The following is a 26,373-nucleotide window of genomic DNA, read 5'->3' as shown; positions in this document are numbered from 1 at the left end:
AAAACAGAGAAAGCTGAACTAAAGAACAGTGTGGTAGAATAATTATTTTACAGAAAGAACTAAAACTTTGGTCACAAGGGAAGTGAAATGTCTGTCATTTAGTTTGAAAGGAGAAACTACAGTATCTGTAGATTTTATATCTTTTCATTCTGAATTAGAAACGATTCTCTTTTAAACTACAGTACAGTTTTGTATAAGATTGCACTCTCCAGACCAGTATTTATTGTTAAAATGTACCCTTGGAATATATCTCTATATATATATATATATATGATATCTATATATAGATATATATATATATATATATGTGGTGGGGTTACGACTCTCAAAATTTCAATACCTACTGTTTGACGGAAATGATGTCAAACTGCCTATACTTAGGAGTTCAATACTAATGACCATGTTTTGATACAGATACCCTGGATGTCTTTTCCTTCAGAAAATCCATGGTCCATTATAACCAGTATAATAAGCATATTATTATTATTATTATAATAATAATATTATAATCATAATAATAGTTATCGCAAAATGAATTTCAATAAGCGTTTATTTTTTTCATTTCTTTTTTAAAAAAGTAAAGTTAATTTCTTATTTTCACCACCACTCCAGCAAGTACGTATATTTTATGTCGGAGACAATAGAGCCTCTGAGAGTCTCCTCTTTCTCTCATAACGTGTATATTTTAACATTTTAGCACTATTATTATTTATTATTATTATTATTATTATTAATAATAATAATAATAATAACAACCTCTTGCAGGTGCTCTATGCTATTTTTCTCTGGTGAAGCCCATTTATAACACTGTATAACCCCTCTATATATACCCCACTACTCGTAGTTTCTGAATCCTAGCAATACATTTATAGCAGGAGGTGAACTAGTTCCAATGTTGTAGCAAAGTGAAAATAACAGACAAACTAGTCTTCTCAGCCTGAGAGGTGGGGAACGTTTTAAAATATTTACATATTACTATCTTTGTTTTTCTTGTGAAGGAGAAGCAGCATATAGACATATCTGCTAGAAAGTGTCCTGAGGGCATTTGCCATTTACTCTCACCTTTCACTTTCAGGGCTCGGCAACTCCACGAAATCAACCCACCCTGACCCTGAACCAACCCAAAACCAAAACCAAACTCAACCTCAACCTCAACCCTAAGCAAACCCAGCCCTAAAACCTAACCCTAACCATTAAGAATCACCCGATGCCGTCTCGACGCTGTCCAGTAAGTATTCCTCCGTGCTGCGAAGGGGAACTCGGGAGAATTTTAAGTTCTTATGAGATCATTCCAAGCAGCACACACAACCTGTCGAATGTTTGCTGACTGGCTACTAAGCGACCTATCAGCTGAGGTGTTACTGCCCATGGACAGCAACCAACGTACACAGCGGAGCTCCAGGAAGTGATTCTGGAGTGTTGACTGAAACGAAACAATCTCGCGAATATCTTAATAGACGCAGAAAGCAGAGCTGTATACATGCAGGCAAAGTGCAGCAATGAACTTGGGGTAAGTACACGCATCGCTCATTTCCATTAGATCCAGGCTTCGTTTCTCTGTCCCGTCGTCTTCGATTTTGACAAGACGAGAATAACACCATTTGAGATTAGTAAATGGACAATGCAGTATCCATGCGCGTTTCTCCTGTCTAGTATAATGCATGTGACGGAAGTTTGTGTTTCCTTCCCAGTGAAAGTATACATTGGGTTAATTGTTGAAGTGTTATGTTTTAAACTAAAGTTTAAATCGAACTTTTATTCTATAATAATGTTCGTTAAGTCTGGCATGACGCTTTGTTTACATTGTGTTAACATTTGTATTTGTATTTGTGTTCATATCTCGACCCTTCACAACCAGTCGCCTTGTTTACCAGCAGCAGTGTTGTACACTATTATTAATTGTATTAATAAGCCGAACCTTAAATCCAGTCGTGATACCACATTTTTAAATCGAAAGAGGATAATGATGATGATTATACTAGTAATAACAATCATCTGTCAGTAAGTAGATTAGACCTACAGATCAAACCAGGTGCAAAATGTTGTTTGTCTTTTATCTAGTATCTGAAAGACGGATTATAATTTACTGATAGCTGTTGCTTTGCAGTATCTATTTTGTTTGTATTCTAAAGTTGCATTTTCATAGTTAAAATAATATGAATTTTTATATTTAAAGTTTTTCATTCATGGATAAATTGGAAAGCTGGAAATACACCAGCTTTAATGTTACACTTCTTTAATATCTGTATATAGAAATTAGAAAAACTATATATATATATATATATATATATATATATATATATATATATATATATATATATATATATATGTGTGTGTGTGTGTGTGTGTGTGTGTGTGTGTATATGTATATGTGTGTGTGTGTGTGTGTATATATATATATATATATATATATATATATATATATATAGAGAGAGAGAGAGAGAGAGAGAGAGAGAGAGAGAGAGAGAGAGAGAGAGAGCAAGCGAGAGAGGTCGCGCTCTTCGAAAATTTTAAACATAAAGAGATTTGGAATGAAGCGATTGGATATAAATGGATTGGGAGGTAAAGGTGTATGATGAACGATACACACAGTGGTCACATTGTGTAATGTAAACAACCAGCCAAAAACCATATTATGAACTAATTGTTAATGGAAGGTGTGTCAGCAAGAAATTATTTATTAATTAATTAATTTATCTTTTTTTTTTTTTTTTCACAGGGATGGTTTAAAGTTTGAACTTCAGAATGGAAAACCTACGCTTGTGTTGGCACATTATGGTATGTATCCAATATAAAAATCCTTCTCTAAACCCATTGCTTATAATCTTGAAATCTGTATAGGAACAGAGCTATACCTTAGTTTTACAAAGAAAAATATGTAAAACTAACCAAACCCTAGCTCGAAGACTGGTAAGGTACGCTTGCATTTTAATGCGTCTCTTAGGTAAATAAGCTCCACAAACACAGATAAGAAGGGGCGTTGCTTTTAAAATAGGAGGAGCTGGCTTCAGTCAGGCACAGAACCGCCATTCATACAGGCTGCTGCTAACAACACTGCAAGAGCTCCTCAATTCTGACCTGAACACTCCCTGCCTGTCAGTCAGCCAGGCTGCCCCTCACAACATTGCAAGAGCTCCTCAATCCTGACCTGAACACTCCCTTCCTGTCAGTCAGCCAGGCTGCCCATCACAACATTGCAAGAGCTCCTCAATCCTGACCTGAACACTCTCTGCCTGTCAGTCAGCCAGGCTGCCCCTCGCAACATTGCAAGAGCTCCTCAGTCCTGACCTGAACACTCCCTGCCTGTCAGTCAGCCAGGCTGCCCCTCGCAACATTGCAAGAGCTCCTCAGTCCTGACCTGAACACTCCCTGCCTGTCAGTCAGCCAGGCTGCCCCTCACAACATTGTAAGAGCTCCTCAATCCTGACCTGAACACTCCCTGCCTGTCAGTCAGCCAGGCTGCCCCTCGCAACACTGCAAGAGCTCCTCAATCCTGACCTGAACACTCCCTGCCTGTCAGTCAGTCAGGCTGCCCCTCACAACATTGTAAGAGCTCCTCAATCCTGACCTGAACACTCCCTGCCTGTCAGTCAGCCAGGCAACACTATGTTAAAGAAATCTCAGTCAGTGTTGCACTTGCTTGGTCATTTCACCTGGAGAATGCAATTGTCCCCACCCCTTCACTGGCTACATTAACCTGCTAGCTATTTCCACTATTGACTGACGTGCTGTCAGCCAGTAACCCTTTGATCCAAAAGACAGGGATGAAATGACCTTTGGAAGTGCAAGTGGAATAGATTTCCTGAGAGGAGGGTCTGGAAACTGAGAACTTCCATTAACCCAGTGTATCCTGAAACTTACAAAGCATTCTTTATTGGTTAAAAAAGAGAACAACTGCAGGTTCCAACAGGATGGTTGCATTTATTGGTTGCAGTTCAATATATTTGTTTTTGTTTTATTTCAGGGCTGGACCCAAAGGACACAAAGAAGGTATTTTTCAGTGTTAGTCCACATGATTTTTACTGTCTGCTGTTTTGTACCAGTAATACTTAAGTTGATTAATTACATGTGTATTAAATTTATCTAAACCTTAGTGCCACCATTTCATTTAAATTAGGACTAAACCTGTAATTTACTTACACTTATGAGACTGGTACACATTTTGTTAGAGGGATTGCTTTTGTCAAAGTCCACTTCTTTGAGTCATTTAACATCAGTATTTAGACTCCCCCATCGCTTAGATCAATTAGATATAAACTATTCAATGGTAACTATTTTTTTTGACAGGTGCCGTTCAAAAGCAAAATCCAGAAACAGCCACTGAAGTCCAAGCAAATGGATCTGGAAGCACCAGTAATTCAAAAACCACAATTCAACCAGGAGAGAATAGTTACACAGCACTCAAACCTGAAGAAAAATGCATCTGAAGTATCCAGGAGCGAACCAGAGAAAGGTATTCCAAAGCAAAAGACTGGAGGCACCCTGAAAGAGAACACCAACAAAGATCTCCTTGTTCAGGTCAGGTCACAGACTGGCCCAACCAAGACGCGCAGCGATTCTGATAAGAGAAACGGTGTTAAAAGGACAGACGTCTCCAGGCAGGAGAAGCCCAAACCACAGAAGCCCAAACCACAGAAGACAGTCTCTGCTGATCTTCTGCGGGAAAGCCTGGTTTGTTTAACCCAGGAGCAGCTTCAGCAGATCCTAGCTACTGTGGGCCAAGCAGCCAGGGAAAATGAGAAACAAGTTGAACCAGTATGCAGACAAGCAGGTAAAGCAGCAAAAGCAATAGCGATTGAATTTGCCATCAGTTAATCAGTTGGGTGCCCAGTGTGAAATGAGACAACACCATAAGAGACAGGGTCAACTGTACATTTTAACTTATTAGAAACCATTTTCTATTTAAAAGAAAATAACACAATACATAGTTAATGTCGTTTTCCATGTCTGTAGATTTTCTGTACTGGAATATTCTGAAATACGGCTTTCTTATGGGCTGAGAGCGGTTTCATGATTTAGAATGTATTTTTCAGGAGTTTTAAAATATATTTTCTTTTTGTTAAACATGAGCAGCCTTATCCCTGACCCTGTAAAAGTCCATACCAGGCTGTGTATTGTTCATTAACCTTAGCATCAATACAGCAGTGTGTTCACTGTTCTATTCTCATTCTTTTCTAATTGACACAGAAAGTGCTGAAACAAATAATGCTGCTGATGCTGAGACTACAGAGGAGAGTGTAACAGGCCTGCTTCAGAATATTGGCAGCCGACCCACCAGCGAGCAGAGAAACACACTGGAAGCTGACAAAGCTGAGAGGTGGGCTTGAGAGAATGCACTTCTAATGCAGATTGAGAAAGTTTGAGGTGATGTGTATGAAATGAGTGCTAACCCAGCCTTTATAGAGTCCCAGTTCCTTCTGTGTACAGTGTGATTGGAGGAACATCTTTATCTATTTTTAATACTAGAAAATAAAGTGATTAGTGTAGTCTGATCTGATGATTAGTGTGGATCTGTCTGATCTGATTGTGTACCCTCTGGTTCTGCTTTGCTCAGGAGTATCTCTTCTGGGCTCTTTAGTACTCTGGGGGAAAGAGAACGAGGGAGAGAGACGCTGCAAGAGAAGAAGGCTCAGTGGAAGAAGGGGCTTGGTAATTATGAATTAGCTTCTGTGTATTTATGTCTTTCACTCCCCTTTTTACTTTTTAAAATTAAAATATCCTTATTTATGTGCAAACTGTACAGCACAGTCAAGACCCTTTTAAAGTTCCATTTCACAGGCCAAGCTATGGCTATGTCCATTAGTGTGCTTGTAACAAACATATTTGCCACCACAGCATGCACAATTAGAGCTATGATTACCATGAAAAAGTTCAGCACAGGTAAGAAATACGCCTATATGTCACCTTAGATCTACATAGGTTCTGATACCCAGGTTTCATCACAATAGGATGTGTGTTTCTTGATGCCTGTGTGACCTACACACATGTTAGGTGCCTCAACTATATTCCGTAAAATTAAAATAATTTTCAAAGGAAATGGGTAAAAAATACCAGCTCCCGCTTCTTTTTATTTATCTGCAGAATAATCTAGTATTCATTCAAATAAATCAGTAAATCTTGAATACGTTATTTTCATGGAACTGGTGTGGAATGCTTCTTGATGGTATGGAATTGGTTACCTAGCTGAATGACTGGAATCATTTAAGACCAGAATTGACACATTTTTGACATCAAGCAGGTAATAGCAACCGGACGAGCGCTGATGGTTTGTAAGTGTTGACAGTGTGTTCTCGCTCTTGTGATTGTTGTGTTGCAGATGAACAGATGGCCATGAAGAAGCTGCAGAAAGGCTCCCCTGAGGGAGTGATGAAGGAGTATAACCCCTGGGGCAGACCTGGGGCTGGAGCTCCATGTAACACACTGACTCCGGTATGCAGAGACATTACCTGGACTTCACCAAACACAAGCATAGGGGCCTTGAGGAGACAAATGAGTGGGATCAATAGCCAGTGGCTGGATGTTTTCATTATTTTCTGGGGAATGTTTTAGTATTACAGTATGCCATTGTTTCATGGCCCTTCCATCCAGCAACTTATAAAGAGTCGCAAGTTTTCATATGAAAACAAGACACAAACTCAATAAATGTTCACGATAAATATGGGGGAGAGAAAATGGGTTTTAAATCATACCGCACTCATTTAGGAAAAAAATAATTGGGCTGTTAATGCTCTGAATGAGAAACTTTGATTACTTCTCTGAAATTAAGTAATCAGCTCTGGTCAGAATCAGAGATGATTAAACGTAGGTACCCTTCTAAAAGATGATTGTACAGTTTTCCTGTACTCGTCTCATGCTTATGCAGTGAATTTACTGTAGTTTACCATGGTTTGCCATGTGTTTTTTTTATTTTTATATGCTTTACCATATCTTTTGGCTTTACAGTGCTTTACACATACTTTACCATGTTTCACTATGAGAAACTTCTTTATAAGGGTAGAAAATAGCAAAGTTATAATCCCAATTCAAGAATCCAAGCAATGACAAGCAATGTCTTAATCTGGTCTGTATCCCCTCTGATTGCCACTAGTGATCTAGGTCCAGCCCCTCTTTCCCTGTTGCACTGCCGGAAGGCTTGCAGAACTCTGTGAATGCTTTTCCTGCTGCAGGTTCCCTTTGGAGGCAGCTCTGTTGAAGAGACGAGAGTGATAAAGACAGCCTCGGCCCTGGAGGACCCAGAGAAACAGGCTGCCACCCTAAGTGACCCCCCTGGCAAGACCAGCTTCAGCTCTCCAGATCTGCCTGCTGCCATCCGCACGGCCTTCGTCTTGGGGGTACTGTGCCGCTTTCAGAGCAAGAGCAATGTTTAGAAATACTGAAAGAAAATTGTCTTCAATGTTGAAATGAGTTTGAATTGACATACTTGTATCGCTGGGTGATGTGGACTCTACCTCCAATTGAAACAGTGTGAAGGGTCTCTTAATGGTCCCCCTAACGGGAATGTGCCTGTGCTGGTTTTGCACATGTAAGACATTACCCTAACAAAGTGAACCATGGAAATTAGGAAAATTGGTACCTGAAACATGGTACACTTTGCTACATGAACCAAAGTGGTAAATCTGATTTTCGTAGTATTTAATGTTGTACCTGTTTTAATATACAGGACTGTTATGTGTATTCTAGATTATTCTCAGCTGAAATTTCTGCTGCACGCTCCTAGTGGTCGTTTCTAAAACATGGCTAAAAAGGACATTTTTGCTGGAAGAGTTAAGCAGAAACAAACAATAGAGAACACTATTATGAACTTAAAGTCATGGACAAACACTTCAACCAGAGTTCTTTCTGAATATCTTCAAGTGTGCAAGACATTGGGAAAGACTTCTAGTTGAAACGTTTATCAAATAATTGTTTACGTTTCGTTTAGTATTTCTACTTGTACTACCATTGACCGTTCCCTTTATAGTTATGGAAGAGCTCAAATATTCAGAAAATGCAGATGGTATTAAAGATCCCTTTTGATGACTTTGCTAATGCTCGCCAACCCACCCGTAAACAAAAAAAAAAAAAATAATAATTTGCAACCATGCTTCTTTGTGGTGTACAATACAAACATGGGGTTTACCATGTTGATACACGTGTGTAGTATTATATTGTAAGGGATTGAATTCACTGCTTCGGCAGGAAGCAGCCCCGGCGGACCATGCCTTCAGTGCAAGGAAACGAGAACAGCAAGCACTGTGGCTGGCAGAGCTGGACAGACAGAGGGAGGGGGACAGGCTGCGCAAGAGGCAGGCTAGACTGCAGCAGACCCAGGTAAGAGGCAGGCTAGACTGCAGAAGACCCAGGTAAGAGGCAGGCTAGACTGCAGCAGACCCAGGTGTGAAATACGTCATCATACCAGCATTGTTAAAGATATTTGGGGTAAACTTTTCTTTAAATATGCTGATTTGGGGGTTCAATGGGCACCCCTTAATAAAAGCCCAGGGAGTAGACTGTGGGCTATACGGGTGCCCCCTGTAAAGGTCCCAGAGGTTGGGGTTTGACGAGCACCCCTTATAGCAGATTTTGTCCAGTAATGGCTGAGTTTTAAATGAGGCAGTTTACTCTAAGGAGGGAGGTATGTGATGGGGGCGGGGCAGTGTTAGGACAGTAGTTATGCACATGTAAATAGTGTATACTTTGGTATTTGTTTATTTGTGTAAAAACTGATTTTATTTTGTTTTCATTCACTCCCATATCCTACAGCACAGAATCCTAAATGTGTTTAGTTATTCTACCAAATTCATCTAATAACAGGGATAACTATTTTCCCATGTAAATGTAATTTGAGAGACTACTTATAAATGTGCATAGTGTTTGTTAGTTTTTATTATAAAATGTGTAAGTTACCTGGACCTCAAATGACCTGGTAGGTGCTGGGGATTTAGGCAACTGGGCCCTTTGCTAAATCGTCTCTGAAATGCTTGTTAAATATTTTGTGGTGCCACTGTGCACAGAAGTAGAACTGAAACCCTTAATACAGTGTATGCACCATTTGGCCCAGGATTGTAATTTCAGAGGCTATTTATGGCTAAATAAAAGAATGTTTCACATGGATTACAGCACAGAGTAATGGACCTAAATGAAGGTATGCAGTACAGAAAGCTTTGCATCTCCACAGGGATGATGCAGATTTCACTGTTTTCCAGGATCACGAAGATCACGAGCGGTGGGCTATGCACTTTGATTCTTTACAAAAAAAGCCTCTGGTCAGCACAGAGAGACCCGAACTAGAACCCGAGCCGCTGTCCCTTCACCCTGAGCGGCTGGAGTCCATCCCTCCCTCCGTCACTGCCTGTGTTTCCAGGGCCGACAGTCTGGGGAGAGCCAGTGTGGACAGCAGTGTTGGGGGCACACAGAAAGCCAGGTGAGTCCAGCTGAAACCAGAAGGAAGAGAGAACACATTATTGTTATTTATTATTATTTTTTATTTCTTAGCAGACGCCCTTATCGAGGGCAACTTACAGTCATTACAAAATATCACAATACAAAGTTTCACTTTACAAAATGTCACATTATAGACTATCACATTACAATGTTTGAAAGTTATCATACAAGTATTAAAGAACAATTGAACGAGAATCAGTTACTGCTTTTAGTCAGGCATACTAAGAACGCTTTGGTACCGTTTGATTAAAGTTTTTTATGTTCAGTTTTTCAGCTGTCTACCCACCTTTCATGATGTCACCACAACCCACCTGCTCAGGCAGTATGTGCTTACAATGTGTCTGCTAGCTGTCAAGCTTACCTAAATGTTTAAATTCATACTAAAAAATATTTAGCACGAAAAAATGAACATATTACGCTAAGTAAATATAATTATAAAGCATCTGAGCATATATAAATCATAAGCTTATCACATTTAATTCGTAAGTTTAGCGTTTTAAGTATACATCTTGACTTAACACCTTTACAAAAAATAGACTTCAGCCTATTTCCTCAAAAACCTGCTTCTAGCGAGCGATATTGCAAGACCAAACAACACCCTGACCTTTTGAATGATAAAAAAATAACACTGCTTAGATGGCCATTACGGGGTGTAAGTTGATTTTTCCGAGAAAATGGTTAGTTAGAAAAAGTCCCCAGCTCTTGCTTAATTTATAAAAATTCAAGGTGGAACAAACTCTCTTTTTGAAATGGGCCCTGTCTTAGCTGGCACTTGTCACAATTACAGTCTGGGTGTCTTGGAGATGCTCGTTCATTCCTGGAATTTATTACTCTCAAACCAAATCTTTTGGAATCCCCTGCAGGACAGTTATGGAAAGTCCCGTACTTGTCCATGTCAGTCTGCTCACATAAATCTGGGCACACCATGGGCCATTTTAATGTCTCTAACATAATATGGACTTGCCTTCATGTCTGCCACTTTCCCCTCCTCTGCTGTGTTCACAGTCAGCGGTTATTTGCAACAACAGATTAGACAAGGAGCCTACCTGAACACCAGTGTTTATTTTATGTATTCTCCACAGCTTGCCAGGCTCAAGGGTTTTGATCAACTCCGTGACAATATGGGTTGTCTAGATCAGTGATTTTCAGCCTTTTTTAAATTAGGGACTGGCGTAGTATCTTCCTAAAACCTGCTGGATTCATTTGTAAAGAGAGGACCACTGTACCATACAGGCTGTTTATTTGTTTGCTTTTTTTAAAAGTATTTTTATCCTAGTACATTTGTCAGTTAGACAATATGGTATGCTGCTTTTAAAAAAATAAATAAAGAAATACTCAGTGTTAATGTAAGTGCTGTGGTGAAGTCCCTCATGTCAAAATGGCCCGGGGCTCTATCACCACTTTTGCGTGAGTGCGTCAAGAAAGTCTTGCACTCACTGTTTTATACTGTAGTGCGGTTTGTGCGCTTCTAATAATAACAGATAAACATAGAAACAAATCAAAGATTTAAACAAAACTCTTCAAAATAAACAAACGCCAAAACACCCATGCTATAGCTATCTCTGTGTTTTTTTTCCTTTCTCTCGATTGCTCTCTTTCTCCACTCCACACTGACTCTCTCCTACACGTGCTCCAACAACACACATTTATTTGTTCCCTTTCATACCATGTGGCCAGGGGCTTGATTGATTCCATCAATCGTCTAGTCACCACCTGGCCACATTCCACACTTTCGATTCACTATCAATCAAACAATAAATCCTTCAATCCAACAATCGAATAATTGACAATTGGCTGTGCAAATGGAGCCATCTTGTTTGCAGGCTGTCCCTTCACCAAGATGGACACCATCCACACACACACACACACATCCTCTGCTCTACCACAGTGCATATAAGTTGTTTCTTATTAGTTTGTTATTTCCAGATTAATTTTTTTTTTTCAGAAAATATTAAAACACATTATAATATACATACCGTGGAATTTTCTTGAAATAAATAAACAAGTTTTCATCTCAGTTTAAAACATTTACAGATGGACTACCTCACCTAAGTGAACACTGGGTAGTCAAAGATTACCACTAACCTGTTCAGATTAAGGAATTAAAAAAAAAAAAAAAAAAAAAAAACATCATATTGTTTAACAAATTAATGTAGTACATGTTTGGATGTAATGGTGAAATCAGGTCAGTGCTGTGTCGAGCAATGGTTAGACTCTTCGACTCTTCAGCTTTCTCCGCAGTATGACGGCTCTCTTGGATCCAGTACAGATTGAGGAGCGAGAAAGGAAGAGACAGAAGCAGTTGGATCATCAGGTATTTTATAAATGATATCATGCAAGGAAATGATCATGCAAGGTCTGAAATAAATATCGCCCATTCTACCATACAAAATACAATTTCTCTCTTTTTTCTTAATAGAGAGAGGATACCGGGTTTATTGTACTCCAAATAGATTTTATTTTTCACTGTAAAAGGGTACATTTGTTTTCCAGCTGATTCAAAACTAAAGAATATTCCAACATAAAAAATCCATGTCAGTCCCAGCACTAATCTCTGACAGAAGGAAGCACCTGTTTTAAACCCTGTGCTTTTCTCTCCCCGTGCCGCCGTGCTGCAGCGCTCCATCGAGGCTCAGGTGGAGGAGCGGAGGAGGCAGAGGCAGCTAGAGGAGCAGCAGAGGCGTCAGGAGGAGCAGGAGGAGGAGAGGAGGCTGCAGAGAGAGAGGGAGAGCATCGAGAGACAGTGCCAGGACGAGGCCAAGAAACAGAGTTTATCCCCTCTCTCCTGGTCCCTGTATCTCCTCTTCCTCCTCAGCTCCTCCAACCCTTGTTACCGTGCCTCTGTGCCCTGGCCACACCAGCGAGGCTGCTTTTATACATACATAATTTAAACGAGGCTGACTGCAATACCGTTAAACGCTGCATAATTATTCATTAGTAAGGCCACTGTTTAATGAACTGTTTAGTCCGAAATGCTGCAAACTGTCAAAACTCTAAAAACCTGGATGTAAAAACTGTGAATTAGAACACTGTGCATGCAAATAAATAACAGTGTGAATTTTGACTGTACCTTGTATAGCTGGTATTTGCAGCCATGGTGAGAGGACATGTCTGTTTAATTAAAGCATCCCTGTTTTCAACATGTTTCTACTGACGTCTTTGCCCTGCTGTAGGAGCTGCAGACTCGGCAGACGAATGAGTTGTACCTGAGCATGCAGCGTGCCCAGGAGGAGGCGATGAAAGAGAAGCAGGAGCAGCGCATGAAGGACCTGCTGCGCAAGGGACACGACATCTCAAACCTGCAGAGGAACATGGAAGGTAGGGGGCAAAACATCTCGCACCTGCAGAAGAACATGAAGGGAAAACATCTCCTACCTACAGAAACACAGAGGGGCAAAACATCTCCTACCTACAGAAACACAGAGGGGCAAAACATCTCCTACCTATAGAAACACAGGGAGCATAGGGGACGTTTGAAATGGTTGTTAGTTTGCTGCTTGTCAAGCAAAATTCTAGTTTAACACTTGGGAAGCTTAATAGGTTTAGCCCTAGTGAATATTAACATCCTAATTCTAGTATTTAAAAATATATATATAGATATAATTACAGGCATTATGGTTATTTGTCCGAAAAGTATTGTGCACTCTAGCAGATGAGCATTATATCTGTTATAATTATATATCGTTTTTTCATTGCACGCCAAGGAAAGAAACCTTGAATCAAGAAATATTATGTTTCATGGTGTAAGCTTTTAAAACCCTTGCAACTGTGTGTCCGGTACAGCAGATTCAAAAACAGGAGGAATAGCTGTACCAACAGATGATAAAAAGCTGCTGCTGCAGCTCTTTACTACCACTAGGTGTCACACTCGGTCAGGAACTGCTGAAGCAGGGAGAGACCAGGAACTAATTGCCCATGTGAATCCGTGCTTTCCCAGTGAACAACAGCCACAGCAACCAGAGCATCGCCCCCAGCAGCCTGGCAGGCTGCCTGTGCGACAGCGGTGAGGCAGAGAGGCCTGCTAAGATGAGCCAGGACCTCCATTCCCCGAGAAAGGATACTGGCGTGCAGACAGGTACAGGAGTTAACACTAACCAATACTTTAAGAGCAGCACACTGAACCAGGACCAGAGGACACAGATGGAAATGAGGTGGAGATCAGCTTAGAACAGTGGCTAGGAGACATATCTTTGCAGAGTGGAGTTTTTATATATAAAGTGCTTTCAGGATTCACTACCCTCAGTGATCCCGAGAAGCACTGTTGAAATGGCATGTGTGTTTTAATTTCCATGCAAAGGCAGCAGCTGTGTGCTGGCTTGCTGAGCTGTGAGGGGGTTCTGTCTATGCTACACCCTTCACAAGCCTCAGCTGAAACAAGAACAGAAACCTGCAAATTTAATGAGAAACCGAACCCCCTATTGCAACTTTCAGGTGAATTTTTAGCAGCACTAGCTGCTTTTATGAGTTTCATTTTCAAGTACAAAAATATAAAAACGCTTTAATCAGTTAATACTGTACATTTTTAACGAAGTAAAACTAGTTGCACATTAATTTAATATATTTAGTGTTACTATGTAGTCACTTTGTTACACCTGTTTCTGTTGTAGAGTCCTGGATAAGCACAGCTGCACAAACAGGCAAGTTGTACAGTACAGTCCAATTCTTATATCTGATTCCAATAACTGTTGTAAAAAATATGTATGTGTATATAGTATATCTGAACAGACTGTTGCAGTTAAAACTGTCTAGAAAATATGTATGCATTCAAGCAGACTGATGACAGCTGAACTATGAATTACAGTCCCACATAATTACATGCTCCCTATTATTTACATAACATTTCCGATCTGAAGCCCCCTAATGTCGCTTCTTTTTTCTTGTAGAAGTTGGCATGATGAATCCGGTTCAGGAACATGCTGCAGCCGGTCTAGGCAGAGGGCTAACCACTCAGACACCAGACATCCCAGTGGAATACAAGCACCCACCGAACACCAAGAAAACCAAGAGAGATTCGAGACCCCCTGACAGGAGAAACGGGAAAGAGAATGTGTACAGACAGGACAATCCCTACGAACCCTTCTCCAGAACAGAGAGGAGGCCGGGAAAGCAGCTGGAGAGGAATGGGAAGAAGCCGGAGTGGAACACCAACAAGCCTGGGAAGCAGTTTGTGCCGGCGTCGGCGCGCTACCCCTCGGAGCTGCAGAGGGAGCGCGAGGAGAACAGGCAGAGGAGGCAGCAGGAGCTGCTTCAGCTGGCAGAGAGGAACCAGCCGCCCCAGGAGAGCTCCCCCAGCCCAGCCCCGCAGCCCTCACACAGGCAGGGTCAGCCTACAGGCACAAAGGTACTGGTAACCTGCTGACTGAAAACATGCTCTAACATCACCTTCAGCTCTGATGCTTACTGTACACAATAATATAGGAGGTTAGGGAGTTCGATTTTATTGATTTTATTTATTTGAGTTTGTATAATAGCTTTATTAATGCATTACATCAACATGTGCATTGAATTATTACAGAAGTAATGACATTTCAGACTTCTGAGCATCCCCCAATTCCTGATCAATTCATAGTTTGTTTTTTAGTTTTTCACTGTACTGTATATGTATGTGTTCTTTCAGCACCACAAACTCAAGCGTAGGGCAAACACGCTGTCTTATAATCCCTTGTTGGTCTCTGCTTTAAATTACTAAGCCAACGTTTAAAAAAATATACAGAAAATGATATGATCTAATATTTAAAGTTACAGACTTAGCTTTACTGGTAGCTGTGTTTTTAAACACCTAACAGTCATAAATGAACAATGTCACTTTGTAAGAGGAACGTACTCATAGAGAAAGAAGTTGCCATGCTTGAGAAGCATTGTACAAGTCCTGACTAATTGCAGGTTTAATAATTGCAGATTACGTTTTTTGGCTTAAAGTTTGAACACATGTTTGGATCAAGCAAGCTAACAAAGGCTTTTTCGATCTTACTATGTAGGTTGTTCAATCTGAGCTATCAAAAGCTAGTTTACTGGTTTATTTTGGCTCATTTTATGAAAGCCTTTGAAAATACTGATTTCAACCAAGAGAAATCCACAGCTTCTATTCAGTAGATACATTTGGAAATTTAATCTGTGTGACCCAAACTAGCCCAAGCAAACTGCCAGCTGGCCAAACAGAAACAGTCATCTCATGAGCTTTGATAATGTGACAGGGTAGCCGAGTGGCGACGTCAGGCCAGAGACATACAGACAGGATACTGCAGTTGTAAAGGCGCTGTGGTGCCGTTTTATTTTTAAATAACAAAAATATAAAATATTCAAACAAAAACACTTGCTCACAGAGCAAAATAAAGGTTTTAAATAAAACAAACCTCTAACCCTAAATGCACAGGTCAGGCTGGGCAGATTGCTTTCACTGATCCTAGGGTTATTTTAATCTCTGTTCTTTCTCCTCTCGTTCACTCCTCCAAACACCCACCCAGAGTGCAGAGAGCTGCAGGCTTATATACAGGTCACCATCTCCCAATAGCAACAAATGAAACAATTCATTCATAGGGAGATGGCCACCTTCTGCACAAGGTTTTTAATGTGGATGAGGCTTCCCATCGACGCTGTAAAACAATAACAAAGGACAGCTATGTCGTCGTATTTAAATACATAAATTATAATAAAACAGATACAAAATAACACACACTAAACACAGGGACGGAGGAGTATCCCATTCTATAAAATAAATAAATACATTTTTAAATCATGACACAAAACAAACAGGGGGGCGTTTTACAGCAGGGTTTTGCCCCGCCCCCTTTTCATGTGCAGGGCTTCTAGCCCTGTCACAGAACCATAAACTAAGGAACACAGCATCTCTGCAGAATGAAAGTGAGGAAGTAAGCATGAAGGAGATCTGCCAGGATAGAACTGCTCTGTACAGACCTTGTCAGGATGCTGTTTAATGCTTCAAGTGCTTTTAAGTGCAAAATCGCAACATTACTGCAATCCAAGTGAAATTAACAGTTCTCAGTAGGGTCAGTCCCACACAAAAGCGTAATCAAGTCTCAATGGACATGCACACTAATTGCTTGATATTTTATTGCTGAAACTTAAACATGTGTTGACAGATAGACTGGACAGGATAAGGTTGTTTAGCTTTACTCCCATTTACTGATTGACTGCTGATGCAATTGGGATCATTTAGAAACTGCTGCCTGAACCCTTTTTTGGTTATGAGCTTGATTGGAAGTGTACAATATGTAGAATGAACATTTCAAACTGTGGAAATGTTTGGTTGCAATTTGCTTTATATCCTTTTGTCAGTTCAGACGGCAATGCAATCTTGACGCTGGTACTGATAATAACTGTCTCTCAGAACCAGTGGCTCACTGTCATTGAGCCTGCAGTACCGTGGACCAGCACAGGCTTGTGATCAATTACAACAAGGTTATCAGATTCAAACATGTTCACAATTCTGTGTGGCTCACTACTGTGCTAAAGGATGAAACTGAACTCTGCAGAGATCAGCTGCTGAATTCATTCAGCTTGGTGTTTGTTTGCTTTGTCGTTACTTGAACAGTTGGAGTTTGTTGTGCATTGCTTCTGAAACAGGGAGCTCTGTTTTAGCATTGTTCTTTGTGAATGTGTTACAGTCAGTGGGTGTCAGGGGAAAACACCCAGTTTAGTGCCTCATGGAAGCCCTGTGCCACAGTATATGAAGAAGTTGAATACTGTGCTGTATTGGTCCAAGCTTTCTGTTACATTAGTTGACAGTAAAAGGGTTAGAAACATATCATGTTAGTTATACATTCTAGAATCACACTTTGAAATACAAATTGCAGGTGATGCTACCTCCATACAGGTTAGTGTATCCTAATCCTCAGCATGCAGAACAGCAACGTTGCACCAAATCACCACTCTTGCAGATTTTAAAGGCTAGAAGTGACAGTCCTGAGGGGACTGTAGTCTAATTGGTTGCCATCTATTTTATACATGTCAAGTCTATTACTCCTGGCAGGGGAACACTTCAGAAATGTGCTGCTTTCAAAATACATCTGAACTCAAAATGCACATTCAACGAGTTCTTCATGGACTGAGAACAGGACTGAATCAGGAGGCGAATTTCTTAATGATTTGATTTTAGTACTGTTATTGAAACAGCCTTCCCTGTTGGAGGTTTAACACTTTAGATTTAGCACGGAGCATTCTGTAAGTCTAATTGCACTGTGTTTCTCCCTTATGCAGAAACAGCATACCCAAAGAAATCCTGCACAGAAAGAACACAGGTAATCCAAACCCTTCATATTCGTTTGAGTTGGCGTGCATGCTGTGTGAATGGACAGGCTGAACCAAACACACTTGCTTTAGGTTTCCTATATAGGGGCTGCTGAAGTGGATGCTAGGGTTTACTGTCCCTGGAGAAGAATGCAGTTTGCGTAATGCACTTAGACCTGCTCGTACCCAGGAGAGCCCATCTCAATACCCAGGGGCCGGTTTTTCAAAACTTTGGTCATCGGATTTCTACCTTTTGACCTTTGAATTGGGTTTTTCAAAACATCAAAATGCGATCAGGATTACTGTGATCCGGATTTCGTTTTGGTAATCCCATCGCAATTTTAATCACGATTGAATGTTGCAATTGTTTTTTTCAGAATTTAAAAATAGGAGATCAGGATTACTTTGATCCAAAATACCAGCATCATTGTGCTCCTACTTTGGAGGTAGACTTAGCTTTTAAATGATCATAGAACAGCGATATTTTGTTTTAATTGTCATAGCAAACACATTATATGCCCAAATAGAGTGTTGGAATATAATATTTACATATTTGTTTAAGTTTTATATCCATGCAAGCAAAAAGGAAAAAATGTATTTAGTGGTATAACTTTAACAGAAAACAGCGTCCGCATATGCCTTCACTTACTCCTCCTTAAAGCTCGTCTGAGAGATGCTGGACTCCCAGCTGAAGAGGAAGATGTCTAAAAATACATATCCTTTTTTCAAGTTTTATTTTTATTTAGTTATTTAATTTCTGCTAAGTAGGCATAAATAAAATAACCATAATTTGCAGGCGTTATGTGCACTAACATTAAAATTGATTTAGATTTTGTTAAAAACAAATAAATAAATAATGACATATAAAATAAATAAAGTTGTGTGTTAATCATTGTTACCACAATCTTATTTATTTTGTTGAATGAGGTATATCATAAATAAGGCCTCCAAAAAAAAAAATGTAATGTAATCCAGCAGTGACATTTCTGAAAAAAATGATCCAGATAAAAGTAATCTCAGTCACAAAATCTAGATTACAAAATCCAGATCACTTTGATCCAGATTAAAAGTTTTGAAAACCCAGGTGATTTTCTGTATTCTAGGACTCTGCACTAGAGGCAGATACAGTGGCTCTCAAAAGTATTCACCCCCTTGGACTTTTCCACATTTTATTGTGTTACAACATGGAATCAAAATGAATTGGGAGTTTTTGCCACTGATCAACACAAAAAAAGTCCATAATGTCAAAGTGAAAAATAAAATCTACAAAGTGTTCTAAATTAATTACAAATATAAAACAGAAAATAATTGATTGCATAAGTATTCACTCCCTTGAGTCAATATTTGGTAGAGGCACCTTTGGCAGCAATTAAAGCCATGAGTCTTTTTGGATAAGTCTCTACCAGCTTTGCACATCTGGCCACTGCAATTTTTGCCCATTCTTCTTTGCAAAATTGCTCAAACTCCGTCAAGTTGGATGGGGACCTTTGGTGAACAGCAATTTTCAACTCTTTCCACATATTCTCAATTGGATTGAGGTCCGGGCGTTGACTGGGCCACACCAGGACATTTTGACCTTTTTGTTTTTAAACCACTCCAGTGTGGCTTTGGCTGTATGTTTGGGGTCATTGTCCTGCTGGAAGATGAATCTTCTTCCAAGTCCTAGGTCTCTTGCAGACTTTAGCAGCTTTTCCTCCAGGATTTCTCTATACTTTTTTGCATCCATTTTGCCCTGTATCTTCACGAGCTTTCCAGGCCCTGACGCAGAGAAGCATCCCCATAGCATGATTTTGCCACCACCATGCTTCACGGTAGGGATGGTGTTCTCAGGGTGATGTGCGGTTTTAGGCTTGCGCCAAACATAGCGCTTAGCATTGAGGCCAAAAAGTTCTATTTTGGTCTCCTCAGACCATAAAATCTTCTTCCACTTGTTCTCAGAGCCTCTCACATGCCTTCCGGCAAACTCTAGCCAAGATTTGATGTGAGTTTTTTTCAACAATGGCTTTCTTTTTGCCACTCTCCCATAAAGGCCAGTTTTGTGAAGCACCCGGGCTATTGTTGCCGTATGCACAGTGTCTCCCAGCTCAGCCGCGGAAGACTGTAACTCCTTTAGAGTTGCCATAGGCCTCTTGGTGGCCTCTCTGACTAGTGCCTTTCTCACCCGGATACTCAGTTTTTGAGGATGGCCTGTTCTAGACAGATTCACAGTTGTGCCGTATTCTCTCCATTTCTTAATAATGGACTTTACTGTGCCCGGGGGATATTCAGTGCCTTGGAAATGTTCTTATATCTTATCCCTGATTGGTGCTTTTGAAGAAACTTATTCCGGATTTGCTTTGAATGTTCCTTCGTCTTCATGATGTAGTTTTTGTTAGGAAATGTACTAACCAACTGTGGGACCTCCCAGAGACAGGTGTATTTAACCTGAAATCATGTGAAACACCTTAATTGCACACAGGTGGACTCCATTCAACTAATTGTGACTTCTAAAGACAACTGGTTGTACCAGAGCTTATTTAGGTGTGTCATAGCAAAGGGGGTGAATACTTATGCAATCAATTATTTTCTGTTTTATATTTGTAATTAATTTTTTGATCAACATGTTGATCAGTGGCAAAAACTCCTGATTCAATCCATTTTGATTCCATGTTGTAACACAATGAAATGTGGAAAAGTCCAAGGGAGGGTGAATACTTTTGAGAGCCACTGTATGGGTTTACTATAATATATAATATATATATATTATATATATAATATATATATATATAATGTATGTGTATGTATGTATGTATGTGTATGTGTATATATATATATATATATATATATATATATATATATATATATATATATATAGTGTATGTATGTATGTGTGTGTATATGTATACATCTATATATATTATATATAACTATATTTTAATTGGACATAAATACACTTTCAAAGGGAAGAGTTTTAATGATCTAAACTGGGGCCATTCTGTGTAAATGGCTAGTTTGTTGAACTGATGGGTCTATCCTAATACATGGAAGTTTGACCATTAAAGACTGATATATTGATGTCTTGTACAATATAACAGCCAGTACAGTTTCTTGGGAGGGGCCAGTGGCTGTATTTAAACATGTAAGAACCTGTGTCGAGCTGGGCCTGCCATCTTCCTGGTTTGTACACTCAGGTCTCCGTCTCCCCCGGTCCCAGCGCTGAAACACCGACTGCACCCCCTGCAGCACAACCCCAGTAAACCCCCCGCTCAGACCCAGCCCTTCGGAACCCCCAAGGAGCTGCAGCAGGATGCATCCAGCTCGGAGAGGCCGCCCTCCGCACACTTCATCCCCTACGTGCGCACAGACGAGGTTTACAGACTCGATCCGGACGCCCCAGTGTCCACACCGTCCACACACGACCCCCAGTACAGACGGCACAACGGTGAGCCAGAGAGGGCCTATAGCAGAGACCTCAACATGACTTTCAGCTCTGGGTGACTGGGCTTGAATTTGGGTCACTCTGCCCTTTGGGAAACTACGTTAGCTGCAAATGCAAGATCAGTCATTGCGTGTCACATTCTCACTGCCCAATAAAATGAGATCTTTTACAGGGATCGATTTTCCTAGCTCTATTTTCCCAAATGAAACAGTACTGTGGATCAGGATCATTTTAGTTTGTTTTTTTTTTTTCTACGTTTACCTTCTTATCTCATCCCGTTTCAGTTTCTGACCATGCAAGACCAATTCACAGTTCTGGTCAGATGAGGGACCCTTTACTGAACCCTGAGCTGGTAAAGAACAAAGACAGACAGCAAGCCATTCTTAAAGGATTGTCCGCGCTACGCCAGGTGAGTCAAACAAAGTCATCTTGGAGCTCAACGCGCACGAGTAGAAATAATTGAAATTTAAGTTTCTTTTTAAGTCCTTTGGCTCTACCTGCTCAATAATTCTTTACTATAGACATGCATCATGAGGGCTGGACTGGTCACTGAAGTCTAGTTTCTGTATATTTGCCAACAAACCTTTGGGCTTCTAATTAACTAACACCAAAATAAGTGGGTTTTCAAAAAATCTACTTTCAAATACAGATTTAAAGGTGGAAACACAACTGTACTTTTGAGGGGGTGGTGCAGTTCCATGGCACAGAGTGGGGGCGGGTCCTTTCCATGTAGTACAGTATAACCCAAGCAGCTGAAATCCATGTATAACCCCCCACTGGGGATGCAATGGCGGTGCCTGGGCTCTGGATGCCATAATTGTTATTTAGCACAATATTGAGTTTGTGGTACTATGCATAAGCATATTAAAATACTGTAGATTACGAGAAATCAATTATTTTTATATCATAGCAACCCTAGTACATACTGTACACCAGTCACACTTTTCAGTATGTAGAACTGCTTATCTCAAGGACCATTTTTCTTGAATGTTTCATAATAAAGACTACATAATGCCTTGTCCTGTATTTAATAATGCACATGTTTGATCATTCCAGGGACTGCTTCAAAAGCAGAGGGAGTTGGAGGTGGGGTTAAGCCCCCTTCTGATGAACCAGGATGGAAGCCTGTCTCCTCCTTTTCAACCAATATGACGGACGACGTGTCACGTCCTTTGAACTGCATGGGAGCCTCTTCACTAATGTTTCATCAGCACTTATCCTGTACAGCGACTGCGAAATAACTACTCTCGCTCTTTGCACATTTTACAGGCGCGCCCAACAGTGTATGTCACTTAACTGAAGTACTGAAACCTCAATCTGTTGAAAATATGAAATTCTACTTGAGTTGAATGTAGATGTATGTCATTGTGTTTTCATGTGAAGATCATATTGTAAACTAGTTGTACTGTAAATTAGAGATGCCATAACACTATTTATTAAAAGCATATATTTTGCCTAACCTTTGAGATGTTAGTATTATTAAACTTGCACAAAGATTTTGAGTCTAATATAATTTGTTTTTGTTGTGTAACATACAGAAATGAAGTGTGCAGAAATCCAGTAATGTAATTTTCAGATCAGGAGAATGATGGTCATGCACATGAACAGTAATAATAAAAATCAGTGTTTTTAAAATATGCTGTTTCTCTCATGTACAGTGCTTCTGTTATTTTAAAATGTGTCACTGTAGAATTGGGACTCCGCGATACAAGTTACTTTTGTTATTAGCACAGTTGAAATAGAAAAGAACATGGTGCCCTGCCCTCTCCAGTTTAATTTCAAATGGCTTTCTGTTGCTTTTTCTCCCAAACCAGGAATTAGGATCTGTTGCCATGGAAATGGATGGACATTGAAGGGTCATTGGTCTCACCCCATAATTAAAATTGATGCAGTCTTCAATGTGATACAGAGACAACAGGTGATCAAGTCGTTGTTAGTGCTCTATGCAGTAAAGGATTAAACAATTTTAAACACCTTTCACATATTGTACTTTATAGAGCTCGTATTTGTCTTAGTGTCAAAACAGGACCCTCTTGGATGTTAACAAAACATGTTTCCCAGGGGTTGTTTAATTAGCAGTGTTTGTAAGGGTTGTTTTATTAGCAGTGTTTCCAATGTGTTTCCTAGGGCTTATTTTAAACATTGCTAATAAAACATGTTTCCTAGGGCTTGTTTTATTAGCAGTGTTTCCAATGTGTTTCCTAGGGCTTATTTTAAACATTGCTATTAAAACATGTTTCCTAGGGCTTGTTTTATTAGCAGTGTTTACAATGCGTTTCCTAGGGTTTGATTTATTAGCAGTGTTTAAAACGTCTTTCCTTGATCTTGTTTTATTAGCAATGTTTAAAACGTGTTTCCTAGGGCTTATTTTAAACATTGCTATTAAAACGTGTTTCCTAGGGCTTGTTTTATTAGCAATGTTTACAACATGTTTCCTAGGGCTTGTTTTATTAGCAATGTTTAAAATTGCAGCTTGGATTAGACCTGCCGTTAAGAAAAAGTCACGGTTGTAGGTTTTAAGCAGAATTGCTATATAAATTAGGATCTATCAGGGGCTTAGTGTTGGACAATGCAACGTGAATCAGAGAACAATTCTGATAAATCTCATTTCTCAAAATCCTATCAAATGTGATCTTTTGAAACTTCGCAACTGCAAGAATTTGACATTTATTATCAATTTTGTTAAAATCCAAGACAATGAAGAAAGAATTCATGTTTTGTTTTATCCGAAAATGTGTTTGTGAAAAGGCCTGTGAACTTCGACTGAACAGCTCGCTGTGCTGAACCCTACTGATTGAACAGGGAGCTCTACTGAACCTTGTTGATTCACTCCTTCAGTTATGTGTATTGAATAATGAAATGAATCAGTTTTCAGTGGGCAGGGAGATCATTACAAGGGTGAGGACTGTGGAACCCATTACCATCGGAGAAACTGGGTTCAATAATAATAATAAAACGCCATGTGTCATAGCACATCCAGCCATTGAAATGTGCACTAAAGACCCATTGTCAATACCGTCTGTTCCAGGTATCTCCATTTTCCCATAAGCATTTAGAAACCAACCACGTTTCTAAAATTAGCAATCTATTCTCTTCAGCTGGCAGAGAATGTTTTACATTTCTAGTTTCCAGTTAAATACCAGTGTATTAGTGCCCCAGTGCTTCCTTGACTCGAGGTATTAGAAAAAGTCTGACAAACACGTGTAGTCGTAGAAAGAAAGCACAAAATACCTTGTTTAAGTTTGTCAAGTTACTGCATCTTATCATAGTGTGAAATAAATGTAGAATAAAAAACAAGGTTGATATCGAACACACTAAACCACTTATTTGAAGCAAAAAAGTAGTATCTGCTGGACCATCAAAACATAGGTTTGGCTGAAATCAATGGGACTGCACTGCAGTGCTTGTTTGGAATGGCTGGTAAGAGTAGGAACACGCTAGACAGTCAGCACAATACCTGCAACAATACACGCAATGGTCCCGATACAAACAAGGGCAAAGGGTTTAGAACAGGCACAATATGCATCTATATAAACTATAAAAACACAGCTACTACTCAAAAACAATGTGGTCAGCCTGCAATAGTTATGTATTCCGATTCAAATCAACACACAGGTTTGACTGTATTCTTCAAAATCAGTAAAATTAATAGATGAGAGCAATAAAATCAGGGGTTGGATTAAATCAAAATTATGACCGTGTGTGGCAATGTTCCCCTGCCCCTGCCTGTATTTTGTGTTGTATGTTACGTGTTGTGTGTTACTGTTGGGGTATAGCCATTGGTACACGGGATATAAATGGGTCTGTGGAACACGAGTTGTTTAAAATGTATATTTCTATTTAGGCACAAGGATTGCACAGCACTTCATGTGCAGGTAAAATGTAATAATATGCGAGCACGGGGAATTGCACTTTATTAGTTCACGTGCAGTTGTACCGAGACTCCAATTCAATGATTGATTAGCAGTCGAGTCTCGGTACAGCTGCATAAAAGCAGCATGTTTTCACTCATTGGGGGTTGTGTGTTCAGTGAATGGAGAACAGGATTGAAGACGGAGGTAATAATAACAGTTAATAGTTCAAATATAAACTCACCACGTTTTGTCTGTGTAGTCCGTTTTGTTTGTTTGTTTTGGCTACGAGTGCCGCGTCCTGTGTCTTGTTTGTCCTTCAACCTTTTATTTTCTGTGTTTATTAAATATTGAGCGAGAACAATCGCTCAGCTGCACCAAACCCCACCTCTCTATTGTTCATTTCCAGGATCTGGTCTGACGTCACTGCCTGCAGCCATCTTTGTGACACCGTGCCATAGCGATTAGAATATAAAAGTATAGCTGGCAGTACCACAAAGAGACCCATTGACTGCGTTCAAACAATACATTAAAACTTTTAAAAGAATAACACTTAGGAGCTGTAGTCTAAATCACGGTAACGGGCAAGACTGCCACTGCATGGCAACCTGCATGCAGCCGGTGCCACTGTGCCTACACTTTCACGAGTGCTAAATAAAAAAAAATAAGCTGCATTAAAATAACTTGATATTGCTGTAAAACATGTATGCTTTATTTAACATATTCAATAAAAACCTGTAAATCACCAAAAAAAAAAAAAAAAAAAAAACCCAAACACAACTAAGGTAGATTCTTCTTAATAGCATTAGTTTGTTGACCAGTATATTTTAGGCATTTCAGGCATGTCCATCAATTAAGAAAAAAAAAAAGCCAAGGGATTAATGTTCCAACACACTACATGTTTAGATAAATATTTTCAAATCTTTCATTAAAAAAAAAAAAAACCTCTTCCTTTAAAAAATGTATACACCAATACAGACAACGGGCAATGCAGCCGTGGACATTCTAGTCACTGAAAGGAGTTTCAGAAGCCTTCCTGGTGACACAGCGTTGATATAAAATGTGTGAACGCAACTCACGAGATTCTCCAGAGCCAGCCAAATGTAATGATTCAATGAAACCGGCAATGGGCCAGAACACAGTCCAAAGGACATAGGAATACCCTGCATACCCTTGGATACATACTGGCCCAGCAAGTGATGTATGCTTCATGGACTGTAGGGTCATCTGAATGAAATCAGAACCTGCAGTTACCAGCCGGCAAAACCGTGAAGGGATTTTGTCTTCAATACAAATGAACGAGGGTCCCTTGAATGGAGCAGCCCTCAATGTCCTGTCACTGGTGACCAGTTCACTTAGCTTTCATTGTACTGCACAGTCGAGTTCCTTCAGCTGAGGATGTCGATTTTTCTGAATGAGACGATACCACATTAA

At 39.8% G+C, this 26,373-nt stretch overlaps 1 protein-coding gene across 1 annotated transcript; it reads left to right on the top strand.

The window, feature by feature from the left end:
- The first annotated feature begins 1,370 nt into the window (after positions 1 to 1,370).
- ccdc66 (coiled-coil domain containing 66) lies at positions 1,371 to 22,974 on the top strand. Its single transcript, XM_041225539.1, has 21 exons — positions 1,371 to 1,510; positions 2,720 to 2,778; positions 3,965 to 3,990; positions 4,288 to 4,771; positions 5,188 to 5,317; positions 5,555 to 5,649; positions 6,317 to 6,429; positions 7,167 to 7,331; positions 8,179 to 8,310; positions 9,186 to 9,403; positions 11,653 to 11,737; positions 12,042 to 12,266; positions 12,597 to 12,741; positions 13,361 to 13,574; positions 13,721 to 13,854; positions 14,031 to 14,060; positions 14,307 to 14,764; positions 17,641 to 17,681; positions 20,841 to 21,091; positions 21,373 to 21,497; positions 22,145 to 22,974. Exons 1-21 carry the CDS (start codon positions 1,500 to 1,502, stop codon positions 22,238 to 22,240), a joined length of 3,237 nt encoding a protein of 1,078 aa, XP_041081473.1. The 5' UTR covers positions 1,371 to 1,499; the 3' UTR covers positions 22,241 to 22,974.
- Positions 22,975 to 26,373: the final 3,399 nt, after the last annotated feature.

This window comes from Polyodon spathula, chromosome 23, assembly GCF_017654505.1.
Source record: "Polyodon spathula isolate WHYD16114869_AA chromosome 23, ASM1765450v1, whole genome shotgun sequence".
Lineage (NCBI taxonomy): Eukaryota > Metazoa > Chordata > Actinopteri > Acipenseriformes > Polyodontidae > Polyodon > Polyodon spathula.
The sequence above is the reverse complement of the archived record's forward strand: the minus strand, read 5'-3'. Positions and strand labels throughout refer to the sequence as shown.

Bases quoted from the DNA above. Each gene is read 5' to 3' on its own strand.
- ccdc66 (XM_041225539.1), top strand. The intron at 6,430-7,166 runs GTATGCAGAGAC...TTCCTGCTGCAG, and splicing joins CATGTAACACACTGACTCCG to GTTCCCTTTGGAGGCAGCTC. The intron at 11,738-12,041 runs GTATTTTATAAA...GCCGTGCTGCAG, and splicing joins AGAAGCAGTTGGATCATCAG to CGCTCCATCGAGGCTCAGGT.